The sequence below is a fragment of the Pristiophorus japonicus genome, chromosome 9, assembly GCF_044704955.1.
Source record: "Pristiophorus japonicus isolate sPriJap1 chromosome 9, sPriJap1.hap1, whole genome shotgun sequence".
Taxonomy (NCBI): domain Eukaryota; kingdom Metazoa; phylum Chordata; class Chondrichthyes; family Pristiophoridae; genus Pristiophorus; species Pristiophorus japonicus.
Genome location: NC_091985.1, coordinates 143,693,069 through 143,707,027, shown reverse-complemented (window position 1 = coordinate 143,707,027; position 13,959 = coordinate 143,693,069). Strand labels below are relative to the sequence as shown.

Genomic DNA, 13,959 nt, shown 5'->3' with positions numbered 1-13,959 from the left:
CTCAAAATACTGGGGAGCCAATTTAAAACCGAGTTGAGAAGGAATTTCTTCTCCCAGAGGGTTGTGAATCTGTGGAATTCTCTGTCCAAGGAAGCAGTTGAGGCTAGCTCATTGAATGTATTCAAATCACAGATTGATAGATTTTTAACCAATAAGGGAATTAAGGGTTACGGGGAGCGGGCGGGTAAGTGGAGCTGAGTCCACGGCCAGATCAGCCATGATCTTGTTGAATGGCGGAGCAGGCTCGAGGGGCTAGATGGCCTACGCCTGTTCCTAATTCTTATGTTCTTATGTTCTTATGTTCACTGGAACTACTCACAGTGTTATGGATGCCATGTTCTAAATCACATGTCGCATCATTTAAAAGGCTGCTCTGCTTCAACCTCGGGAGTTCGGATATACTCTGGAGGTCTTTGGAGGTGATGTGAACATCTGAACAAACATCTTTATCATACTGTGAACGAATGGAATTTAATAGGTGTCTTCGTCAGGACATTCATTCTTTGTGACGAATTGGTGGAAAACAGATAGCTATTGCAATGGGACCTGTCCTTTCTCACCCTCTCTTGGGACCAATCACATGTTGCAGACCCGAGATGGCAGAAGGTACGCTCCACAGCATTATGTGCCCAATGTAAGACGTGCCAGACTGATGAGGAGGACCAGACGCCACACCCCCCGCAAGTACAGGGAGAAGCGGTCCCATCTTAACCTGTCTGACAACACCTGCCCCCGGAGACTGCGCTTCCACAAAGAGGCCATCACTGAGGTATGCCAGCCCATAAGGGCAGATCTGCAGCCCGCCAGCACCACCAGCACCGCACTGCCCATCGAGGTCAAAGTCACCACGGCACTGTCGCTTTATGCATTGGGTCCCCTCCAGGCCTCAACTGGCGATACCTGCGGCCTGTCTCAGCACGCCATTCACCGCTGCACTAGACAGGTCACTGAAGCCCTGTACGCGCGCAGGATGGACCCTACCAGAGGTAGAGTAGTGTTGTCACTTGGTATCTCACAAGTCACAAATGGGTAAGAGAAGATGGTGGCGACAGGGCCAGCAGTGGAGACTCCTAGCCAGAGCACGCAGGATGCTTCCAGCTCTGCTCAGTTGCTTGCAGTCGCTCAGCCTCGGGGGGCCATCGAGAGAGAGGGCGATCCTGGAGGTGCAGAAATAAGTACAGAAGGTTCTGACAGGTTGTGCGACCATAATGTCTACAAATGTGCAGAGACTGAAGGAGTCCATCTCCAATATGAACACCACTGTATTGCAGGTGAGGGCGATGTTAGACTCTTGCATGGAAAGGGTGACCACTTGCATGGAACACCTAATGTGCCATTCACTTGAGCACGTGCTATCTATGGAAAACTGATGGCAGAGGCTCATAGACCTCCTCTCTAGGAGGGATGTCAATGTAGACCTGGGTCCTCATGGCCCCACTGCTGTGCAACTAGGTGCTCTCCAGCTCTTTGCTAGCAGGCAAGTATGGGTGGCCCATGAGAGAGATGATGGTGAGAGGGGACATGGAAGTGGGGGCTCCTCTTAAAGCACTCACACTTCTCCCCCATTGCCTCCCCCTCTGTCAGAACCCCAGTTGCCTCCCTGGATCACGATGGTCGAATCTGCTCCTGCACAGTCGCAGGAGGAGCAGACTTTGGCGGAGCCATCACAGGCTTCATGATCCAGAGGACGTCAGCCAAACATATCTATGCAGTCGCAGCAGGGAAGTGAGGAGCCTGCCTCTACCTCTGCTGAAGCCACAGGGGTTGCACCCCATAGAAGCATGAGTAAACGAAAAATGACACAGAAGTAGATGCATAATGGTAAGCACTTGAGTGTTTAACGAACTGTTTTTATTAAGGTTCCTTTACTATTATGTTACCTATAAAACTATTTATTTTCACCACTTTCCGGTGATGCCCATTGTAAAGTCCTTACACAATACCACAAATCCACACGAGGCACATGCTATGGACAAGGTCACTCCATGACCTGAATCTTTATTTAAAGGACCAAGAAGTGATGATCCTAGGTTGGACCTCCCTTTATATACCTGGATGACCAGGTGAGGAGTGTCTCCCACAAGTTCACCCCCTGTGGTCAAGGTGTGCATTTCTTACGTATATACAGTATTGCAGTGTTGTTACATAAAGGTTACATACATGACATCACCTCCGCCTCAACATCTTATTGGGATCATAGGTTAAGTCTCTCGGGTGGTCTGCGCTCTCTCGTAAAGCGCCGCAGTTGGGGCTCTGGTTGTTGAGCCTTGGTATGCGTGTCTGTCACCTGTAGTGATTCCGGCCTGTCCGGGCTGACCGCAGAGACTGTGCATGCTGCTGATGTTCTTGTTGCTCGTTCACTGGTGGTGGTGTGAATACCATCTCATGATCTTCCTCAGGTTCCTCAGTGTCCAGGCTGAACCTTTTTTTTTTTTTACTTGGTCCAGATGCTTGCGGCATATCTGCCCATTGTTAAGTTTAACCACTATGACCCTATTCCCATCTTTGTCTATTACAGTACCCTCAAGCCATTTGGGCCCCAAAGCGTGATTGAGAACAAATACGGGGTCATCAATTTCTATACATCTCCCCCTTGAATTTCGGTCATGGTACTCGTTTTCGGACTGGCGCTTGCCCTCAACAATGTCGGACAGGACTGGATGAATGAAGGACAGCCGAGTTTTGAGTATTCATTTCATGAGTAGCTCCGCGGGCGGGACCCCCGTGAGCGAGTGCGGTCGGGACCTATAGGCCAGCAGGAGGCACGATAGGCGGCATTGAAGGGAGGGTCCTTGAATCCGGAGCATGCCTTGTTTTATGATTTGGACCGCACGTTCCGCCTGGCCTTTGGAGGCCTGCATGAACGGCGCTGTCCTGACATGGTTAATGCCATTACCCGACATGAACTCCCGGAATTCGTAGCATGTGAAACATGGGCCATTATCGCGAACAAGGATGTCCGGCAAGCCGTGGGTCGCAAAGACCGCGTGCAGACTCTACATGGTGGTGGATGTCGTGCACGAATTCAAAATGATGCACTCGATCCAATTCGAGTACGCATCAACCACAATGAGAAACATTTTTCCCATGAACGGACCCGCGTAGTCTATGTGAATACGTGACCATGGCCTGGTGGGCCAGGGCCATGGGCTGAACGGAGCTTCCCTGGGGGCATTACCTAGCTGGGCACACGTGCACCTGCGAACACAGTGTTCCAGGTCTGAATCAATTCCCGGCCACCACACGTGACCGGGCAATGATCTTCATCAGCACGATACCTGGGTGCTCGCTGTGGAGTTCCCTGATGAATGCTTCCCTGCCCCTCTGTGGCATGACTACCCGGCTGCACCATAATAGGCAGTCGGTTTGGATGGAGAGCTCATCCATCCGTCTGTGAAACGGTCTGACCTCCTCAGGGCATGCTCCGTATGCGGGCGCCCAATCCCCAGTCAGGACACATTTCTTAATCAAGGATAGGAGGGGATCTCTGTTGATCCAGATTTTGATCTGGCGGGCTATGATGGGGGAGCCTGCTCTGTCAAAGGAATCGACAGCCATGACCATCTCAGCGCTTTGCTCCGCTGCCCCCTCGCTGGTGGCCAGTGGAAGCCTGCTGAGCGCATCAGCGCAATTTTCGGTGCCAGGCCGGTACCGGATTGTGTAGTCATACGCAGCGAGCGTGAGAGCCCATCGCTGTATGCGAGCTGACGCATTGGCATTGACAGCCTTGCTGTCTGACAGCAGGGATGTTAACGGCTTGTGATCCATTTCTAATTCGAACCTCCTGCCAAAAAGGTACTGATGCATCTTTTTCACTCCATAGACACATGCGAGTGCTTCCTTCTCAACCATCCCATATACCCATTCAGCTTGAGAGCGTGACCTGGAGGCATAAGCCACAGGTTGTAGTTGGTCCTCAGCGTTACCCTGTTGCAACACGCATCCAACCCCATAGGACGATGCATCACACGTCAGAACCAATTTCTTACGGGGATCGTACAGGGTCAACAACTTATTTAAACAAAGTAGGTTCCGCGTCCGATTGAAAGCCCGTTCCTGACAGTCCCCCCAAAACCAATCACAACCCTTACGCAGGGGCACGTGTAGTGATTCCAACAATGTGCTTAAGTTCGTCAGAAAGTTCCCGAAATAGTTCAAGAGTTCCAGAAATGAACGCAACTCCGATGCATTGCAGGGCCTGGGTGCTCGTTGAATCGCCTCCGTTTTGGATTCGGTAGGCCGAATCCCGTCTGCAGCAACCCTCCTGCCCAGAAACTTGACCTCGGGAGCCAAAAACACACACTTAGACTTCTTGAGTCGCAGGCCTACCCGGTCCAGTCGGCATAGCACCTCCTACAGGTTGTGGAGGTGTTCCTCGGTGTCACGACCGATGCTGAGGATGTCGTCCTGAAATACGATTGTTCCAGGAATGGATTTGAGCAGGCTTTCCATGTTTCTTTGAAAAATCGCGGCCGCTGATCAAATGCCAAACGGACACCTGTTGTAAACAAACAGTCCCTTGTGCGTGGTGATGGTGGTCAGTAGTTTAGATTCGTCAGCCAGTTCTTGGGTCACGTAGGCTGAAGTGAGGTCCAACTTGGTGAACAGCTTGCTGCCTGCCAGCGTGGCAAAAAGGTCCTCCGCTCTCGAGAGTGGGTATTGGTCTTGTAGGGACACCCGGTTGATAGTGGCCTTGTAGTCGCCACAGATCCTGACCGAACCATCCGCTTTTAGGACGGGAACGATGGGGCTTGCCCAGTCGCTGAATTCAACGGGCGAGATGATGCCGTCTCTCAGCAACCGGTCCAACTCGCTCTCAATTTTCTCCCGCATCACATACAGCACAGCTCTGGCTTTGTGGTGCACTGATCTGGCGTCCGGGGCGATGCGTCTCACTACTTTGGTACCTTTGAACGTCCCGACGGCAGGTTGAAATAGTGACTCAAATTGCTGTAGGACCTGAGAGCATGAACTTCGCTCCACAGATGACATGGCATGCACATCCCCCCATTTCCAGTTCATGTCAACTAACCAGCTCCTCCCCAACAGTGCGGGACCATTGCCCGGGACAATCCAGAGTGGCAGCCGGTTCACCGATCCATTGTGTGTGACCGCCAACATTGCACTGCCTAGCACTGGAATGATTTCTTTGGTGTATGTCCGTAATTGCGTCTCAATGCGTTCTAGTTTGGGTCTGCTGGCTTTGAGTAGCCACAGCTTTTTGAATTGTTGAACACTCATGAGTGACTGGCTGGCCCCCATGTCCAGCTTCATGTGTACAGGAATGCCGTTTAATAGGACTTTCATCATCATAGGTGGCGTTTTGGTATATGAGCTGTGAATGTTTGCCACATGAACCCGCTGAACTTCAGCGTCAATTGATTTGACCCAAGCGTCATCCTGCCTCGCAGACCCCTCATCTGGTTCATCCGCATCGTATATTAGCCTGGTTACAGGCTTTCTGCACATTCTGGCTAAATGGCCACTGAGGTTACAATTTCTGCAGACGAACTGTTGAAACCTGCAAGTCCTGGTAGCATGTCTGCCCCCACACCTCCAGCATGAACTGAGATTCCCATTGTTGTGAACAAAAGAGCTGTTACAAGGCATTCCTCGCTGATTGTCCCTTTGACTGCTCTTGAGCACCCTGTTAGTGGTTGTCAATGGCCCCATCCCAGGCCACATTGTCCACTGGGGGGGTATAAATGTCCATTCAGCCTGCCATTGTCTCTGTTGGAGACTTACTCTTGGGTCTATTGCTGCCTGGGGTGTCTCAAACTGCCCTTGCCTGCCTGTGGGGCACTGTGTCGCGTTTATGATATTGACTCCCTGATCCATCGCAACGTTGGAGGCAGAATTGTGCGCATATAATATCTTGGTTTCCTCCTCCCCTGCCATAAAAGTCTGAGCCATCAACGCCGCCGCTTCCAAGGTCAAGTCCTGGGTCTCAATTAGCTTTCTGAAAATCCCAGCATGACCGATGCTCTCAATAAAGAAATCCCTTAGCATCTCCCCCCTAAAGGCGTCTGTGAACTTACAGAGGCTGGCCAAGCGCCGGAGGTCCGCAATGAAATCCGGTATGCTCTGTCCTTCCCGACGTCGGTGTGTACAGAATCTGTGTCGGGCCATGTGTACGCTGCTCGCTGGTTTGAGGTGCTCACCGATTAGTTTGCTGAGCTCTTGAAAGGTTTTGTCCGCCGGCTTCTCGGGTGCTAGCAGGTCTTTCATGAGCTGGTAAGTCTTAGGTCCACAGCTGGTCAGCAGATGAGCCTTTCGCTTGTCGGCCGCTGCATCTCCCAGCCAGTTCTTCGTGACAAAACTCTGCTGGAGCCTCTCAATGAAATCGTCCCAGTCCTCACCAACACAGTACCGTTCATCTGTGCTGCCGGTGGCCATTCTTGTGGGTCATTGATTCCCGTTTCTCATCGCAATGTAAAGTCCTTACACAATACCACAAATCCACATGAGGCACATTCTATGGACAATGTCAGTCCATAACCTGAATCTTTATTCACAGGACCTAGAAGTGATGACCCTGCATGGGACCTCCCTTTATATACCTGGATGACCAGGTGAGGAGTGTCTCCCACAAGTTCACCCCTGGTGGTCAAGGTGTGCATTTCTTACATTGATACAGTATTGCAGTGTTGTTACATAAAGGTATTGCAGTGTTGTTACATAAAGGTTACATACATGACACCCATTTTTGTCTGCTACTTTGGAAGTGGCTGAGTGAGTTGGAGTGAATGGTGAGACATAATGTTATCTCCAGCAATGTGGGTCAGTGAAGGGAATGGCTTGGTCATTGTAAAGATGCTTTATGATGTTGTTGGGGCTGTGGGGGGACCTGGACAGCATGTGCCAGGTATATGGGTGTAATGCATGAAGTTAAGTAAATCTGGCCATGATGAGGCCATCCCTGGCCTCCCAGGCAGCAATGTGCTCGGAACTGCTGGCATCTGGACCTCAGGTTCCTGCTGCTCCTCCTCCTTCTCTAAAGAGGCTGTGTGCTCTGCACTGTGTTCCTCATGCAGCACCATCTGGAGACCCTGACTGGTGCATACTGAAAGGCTTCTCCAGATCTGTCAAGGCATCTGAAGTGCATTTTCAGCATGCCTATTGTTTTCTCTATGACACATCTGGTGGACATGTAGCTTTCATTATATCTCTCCTCGACCTCAGTACTTAGCCCCCTCAAAGGTGTCATGAGTGGATATCCCCTGTCTCCAAGCAATCAGCCAGTAAGTGTGTTTGGAGGTGCAGAGGGAGGGTGGACTGGCACAAGACGAAAGAGTTGTGACAGCTGCCATGGAATTTGGTGCACACATGTATGATGATCTTCCTATGGTTACAGAACACTGATGTTGGTGTGTCTGTGCTGCCATTGGATTTGCAGGATCTTGCGGAGGCAGCGCTGGGGGTATTTCTCCAGCTCTTTGAGGAGTCTGCTGTATATAGCCCATGTCTCTGAGCCATATAGGAGGGCGGGTATCACTACTGTCCAGTAAACCATGAGCTTGATGCTGGGTTTGAGATCCTGGTATTCAAACACTCTCTTCCTCAGGCGACCTGTTCACGCTCAGGCCAACATCCCTAGCATCGAAGCATTGACCACGCTTGATCAGCTCCGTTGGGCGGGCCACATCATCCGCATGCCCGACATGAGACTCCCAAAGCAAGCGCTCTACTCGGAGCTTCCACACGGCAAGTGAGCCCCAGGTGGGAAGAGGAAATGCTTCAAGGACACCCTCAAAGCCTCCTTGATAAAGTGTAACATCTTCACCGACTCCTTGGAATCCCTGGCCCAAGACCGCCCAAAGTGGAGGAAGAGCATACGGGAGGGCGCTGAGCACCACGAGTCCCATTGCCGAGATCAAGCAGAAACCAAGCGCAGACAGCTGAAGGAGGGTGCATCAACCCAGGCTCCCCAACCACCCTTTCCTTCAACCACTGTCTGCCTCACTTGTGACAGGGACTGTGGTTCTCGTATTGGACTGTTCAGTCACCTAAGAACTTACTTTTAGAGTGGAAACAATTCCGAGGGACTGTCTATGATTATAATGATGGTTGCAGACCAGCTGCATATTGAGAGAGTGGATGTCCTTGCAGTTGACAAAGACTCCTAGGTGATGTTGGGGTGCTCTGATGACCACATGTGTGCAATCGATGATGCCCTGCACCCATGGGAAGTCAGCAAGAGCCGCAAAGCTGAGCACCCGCTCGCTGGCATCATCAGTGGCAAAGTTGGTATAATTAGCTGACTTGTCAAACATGGCATCGGTGACCTGTGTGATGCATCTGTGGGAGGCCAACTGCGAGATGCTGCAAAAGTCTGCTGCAGATTCCTGGAGGAGCCTGAAGTGAAGACGTTGAGGGCGCTGATGATTTTGACAGCTACTGGTAAGTCGTATCCACGAGGTCCTCTGGGCTACAGGTCTTGCTCCAACAAACTGGCGTGATAGCCTGAGCCTCCTTTGGCACTGCTGCTCAGTCATGTTGACGGAATTGAACCTTTGCTTGTATAACCTTTATTAGGGGTATTGCCTCCGGCACGGTGCACTCCTGTGCCGATGTCCTCTGTCCTGTGGAACATCAGGTCGTTGAGAAGTTTGTTGGTGTTGCTTGTGTGCCTGCTGCTGCTGGTGTTGTGGCTCATCCTAGTCCGATTCTGAGGACCAAAGTGAGACAAGATAAACAACAGCCATGCTGATGTAAGAGATGGCAGGTCAAGTAGAGATCAGAGAAGCAATCTGTCAATGATGTGATGGTAGCAATGAGGTGAGAGTGGCTTCCGAATTTGCAGTAAAGGTTTGAAAATAGCAGGCATCTAAATCTGTGCTCAAAGTGCACGCAACAAGAGCCTTTCCCTTAGGTAAGTAAGCAGGTGTTAGGTGGCAGTATGTATTGTGCTTTCTGTGCTCTGCAGTAATGACCTCGATCAATGGCCACCGAACTTCCGCCTCAGCTTGACAGACTTGGTTCCCGAGCTGCGTGATTCTCGCTGTCATGCAGTTAACTTCAAAAGGTTTGGTTAAAAACACTTAAGGGTCTGTCAACAAGGTATTAATGAGGTAAGTCATGTTGCCTGCCTCTGCCATTTGTGTCCGTGCTACACTGGCAAACGCGTCCGAGTTAAAGGCGTGAGGAGACGGTATGACAGTGATGTCCCGACACGCTCCTTTTTTTGCTAATTTTACTCCCAACCCACCTCCAATTCCGTAAGCACAGCAGCATGAACGTTCCAGTCACAGAAAAGAAAAGCAGGGAGGGAGGTTATGCTAGAACTGTATAAAACACTAGTTATGTCACAGCTAGATTATTGTGAACAGATCTGGTCACCATATTATATCATCATCATCATCATAGGCAGTCCCTCGGAATCGAGGAAGACTTGCTTCCACTCTAAAAATGAGTTCTTAGGTGACTGAACAGTCCAATACGAGAACCACAGTCCCTGTCTCAGGTGGGACAGACAGTTGTTGAGGGAAAGGGTGGGTGGGACTGATTTGCCACACGCTCTTTCTGCTGCCTGCGCTTGGTTTCTGCATGCTCTCGGCGATGAGACTCGAGGTGCTCAGCACCCTCCCGATGCACTTCCTCCACTTAGGGCGGTCTTTGGCCAGGGACTCCCAGGTGTCGGTGGGGATGTTGCATTTTATCAGGGAGGCTTTGAGGGTGTCCTTGAAACTTTTCCGCTGCCCACCTTTGGCTTGTTTGCCGTGAAGGCGTTCCGAGTAGAGTGCTTGCTTTGGGAGTCTTGTGTCAGGCATGCGAACAATGTGGCCTACCCAGCGGAAGCTGATCGAGTGTGGTCAGTGCTTCAATGCTGGGGATGTTAGCCTGGTCGAGAACGCTAACGTTGGTGCGTCTGTCCTTCCAGGGGATTTGCAGGATCTTGCGGAGACATCGTTGGTGGTATTTCTCCAGCGATTTGAGGTGTCTACTGTATATGGTCCATGTCTCTGAACCATACAGGAGGGCGGGTATTACTACAGCCCTGTAGACCATGAGCTTGGTGGCAGATTTGAGGACCTGACCTTCGAACACTCTTTTCCTCAGGCGGCCGAAGGCTGTACTGGCGCACTCTAGGCGGTGTTGAATCTCGTCGTCAATGTCTGCCCTTGTTAATAAGAGGCTCCCGATGTATGGGAAATGGTCCATGTTGTCCAGGTCCGCGCCGTGGATCTTGATGACTGGGGGGCAGTGCTCATCGCGCCAGCCCTCTTCTCAATCTTCCTCGCTGCCATGTTCCACCTCATATTCAACAAGCTCCCTGTTGGAGTGGAACTAAACTATAGAACTAGTGGGAACCTGTTCAACCTTCGTTGTCTCCAGGCCAGGTCCAAGACCGTCCTAACCTCTGTTGTCGAGCTACAATACGCGGACGACGCCTGCGTCAGCGTACATTCAGAGGCTGAACTCCAAGTCATAGTCAACATCTTCACTGAGGCATACGAAAACATGGGCCTTACACTAAACCACATTATAGGAAAGCTGTGATTGCACGAGAGAGGGTACAGAGGAGATTTACGAGGATGTTGCCAGGACTGGAGAATTTTAGCTATGAGGGAAGATTGGTTAGGCTGGGGTTATTTTCTTTGGAATAGAGGAGGCTGAGGCGAGACTTGATTGAGGTGTATAAAATTATGAGGGGCCTAGATAGAGTGGATAGGAAAGACCTATTTCCCTTAGCGGAGAGGTCAGTAACCAGGGGACATAGATTTAAAGTAATTGGTAGAAGGATTTGAGGGGAGTTGAGGAGAACCTTTTTCACCCAGAGGGTGGTGGGAACCTGGAACTCACTGCCTGAAAGGGTGGAAGAGGCAGATTCCCTGATTGCATTAAAAAGTACTTGGATATTAACTTGAAGTCCCATAACTTGCAAGGTTACGGACCAAGAGCTAGAAAGTGGGATTTGACGGGATACCACTTTTTCGGCCGGCAGTCACAATGGCCCAAATGACCTCTTTCTGTGCTGTAAACTTCTATGATTCTGTGAAATCCAGTAGGGAATTCAGGAGAAGCGTCTTTACTCAAAGAGTGGTAAGAATGTGGAATGGGCTACCACATGATATAGTTGAGGCAAATTTCACAGATGTATTTATGGGGAAGCTAGATAAGCACATGAGGGAGAAAGGAATAGAAGGATATGCTGATAAGGTTAGATGAAATAGGGTGGGAGGAGGTTTGTATGGAGCATAAGTACTAGCATAGCCGAGTTGGCCTGTTTCTCTGCTGTACACTCGATATAACCGAGTGGCCCATATTTTTGGGGGCCTATGACCGGGTAGCGTACGCGGTCATAAGTGCCCCGCAAATTCCGGGTTTCTGCACGCGATGCACATGTCCGAAAACCCGGAACTTGCAATTTGTCAAGTTTTAGCTTGACAGATCGTACGAATCCGAAGGAAATTAACATTTGCTGGCGCAGGGTTGGGCTATTTGCCCAACTGTTGCCAGTGAATGCCCACAAAATTTTTATGCCTGGTAAAAGCAGGCATAAGACGTTTTACCAGCATAAATGTTTAATAAGTATTAAAATTAAATTTTAAAAATCATTTAAACATTCAAAAACCTTTAAAATTAGTTTAGGTTATTTTTGGCCTTTTTAAAAATGTTTACATTTATTTTCCAAAAAATTAAATTTTTGTTTTAAATGTGTAATTAAGTTGTATTTTGATTCATTTTTGACGTGATGATTTATTTTTATTTAAGTGGGGTGAAAGTCTATTTTTTACGTGATTCCTATTATGCCCATGGGGATTCCGTATGTAAATGGAATCCCCATAAACATAATGGGAATCCTCCTTTGTGATTGGTTGGGCCAGCCCACGTGATCCCAGGGATGCAAGCGCCCCTGGGATATGGGGATTCCATTTACGTACGCTGCAAGCCCAGACCGCAAGAATCCAAAGATACGGAGGCACCAAGTAGGTGTGTACTTTTCTTGCGGATCTGAGGCATTCACCCGCAGGAAGCTTCCGAGCACAATTTCCAGCCAATATATGTAGAGTTAAATTCTAAAAGAGGATTATAGACAGTAATTCTGTCTCAGGGTTCAGACACCAATAAACTGTGCAAGCTTTGACATCATCTAAAGATCTTGATTGAATTGCTACCTTGTAATCCATACCCGTCCATCCATAATTCTCAGTGCAGAGTGTTAGTATTCAAGTAACTCAGTCATCATAATTAACGTTTCCCATAGGTGGGATTTATATGTTGCACTGTAGAATTACACTGACCTGAATGAAGTGTTAGCAATTTCTAGCTTGGTGAACTCTTTAGAGCTTTAAAAGCAAACAGTTATTGAAACGTTAGATTATTTTTTTCCAGAAAGATCCTGTCTTTACATTTGTATACTTTAAAGGAAGTAATACAGCTGCCACCAGAATTTCTAACTGTAGATATTTACACATAAGTATACAAGTAAAGACAGACTAATTAGATATTCGGATCATCTGGCTAAAGTTAAAGTTCTGTTTTTGTTACCAACTTTGACCACAAAACTATAAACATTATGTATGTCTTTTTTGTTCACAGGTCTCAGGATTTTTTGCCCTATATTTTTAATCTTTATCCAGTAAGTGAATCTTAAATAATCTTAATTTTGTTACAGAACTAATATTGTATGTTATTCAGAAAAATATGTAGCAAACCAAAAGTTCTGATGATTTACTAGACCACAAGAATGAAGCTCAGGTAGTCCAGAGAATGTCAAATTTGAATTACAGACAGTAATTACATGCTGGCAACCACTATTTTATACAGTTGGCTTCATTCTATAGAAGTGCGTTGTACCACAATGATCAATTTCTTATTGTGCCCTCTTTCCCCTCAAGAGGGAGGTGGGGGTGCAGAGGTGGTAGTTAATAGAGTTAATAGAGTAACGGAAATGTTGCCTCCAGAATTTTCTCTGCCCATAACGAGGCATATAATGGCCTGGAAATTGCAGCCTCCCCCGGCAGCACAATGCACATGCGCTGAAAACCGGCTTTTCCGATCTGTTAAGCTGCAGCTTGACAGATCCTTTGCATTTCGGCAGCCAGGACATTCGCATGGGCAAGATTGCGGTATTTACCCATATCTTGCCCAACAACTATCTGAAAACTCTTGCGCCTGATAAAAGCAGGCACATTGCCTACTTTTAAAGGCATGAGTTTTAAAACATACACAAACATATTAAAATAACATTTAAAAAACACATTTTATTGTTAAAAACCCTGCCCACTGTGGTAAGTTTATTTTAAACTATAATTTTTAAAACTTTTTAAAAAAATGGGAAAATATATATTTTTTATAAGACATAAATAACTTTAATTTAAATTAATCTTAAATATGTAGTTTTTTTCTATTTTTTATTAGTTTTTTGGGTGTTTGGGGGGTGGGGGGTTTCTCAATCATAATAATGGGAACTCCAACTGATGGAGTTCCCATTATTATGAATGAGAAAATACTGTACCTTGATTGGCTGCCCAGAGCCATGTGACTACAGCTCCAGCTCTACGGACGTCCAGACGTGCACATGCACCGATGCGCAGTGAGTGAAGGCCTCAGGACTGGGATCTCTTGTGGGCGCAGCAGGAACAGGTAGGTACACATCTTTTCTCTAGAATTGAGTCAAACGCCCATGGCAAGAAGAAACCAGGATTTCAGGGCCATTGACTAATTCTGTTTTTAAGTAGCAATGCAGCCAAGAAGTTGTACTGGAAACCACCAGTGCTGCTCTGGTTGAGAGCATCATCTTGGGGATGACGCTCCAATTTTCCCTTAGAATTTTGTAATACTAGGGTATTATAACATTTTATTGAATAATTTCATGCCCTGTCTGGAAACTGTTTGACAGAAGCGAGATTTAGTGGCATGCTGAGTGTATTAGTGGAAAGCACATTAGTTCTCCCTGGATTGCAATATCCTAACTCCAGTAAAAGGATGGTACAATGATTAGGCATGGGTAAC

General features: G+C 48.2%; 1 protein-coding gene across 1 annotated transcript in view; it reads left to right on the top strand.

The window, feature by feature from the left end:
- The window catches only part of cfap61 (cilia and flagella associated protein 61), a 445,137-nt gene that overhangs the window by 123,708 nt on the left and 307,470 nt on the right, over positions 1-13,959 (top strand). Inside the window, exon 11 of the mRNA XM_070889895.1 lies at positions 12,544-12,583. Coding sequence (XP_070745996.1) covers positions 12,544-12,583 — 40 coding nt within the window. The remainder of the gene's footprint in view (positions 1-12,543; positions 12,584-13,959) is intronic.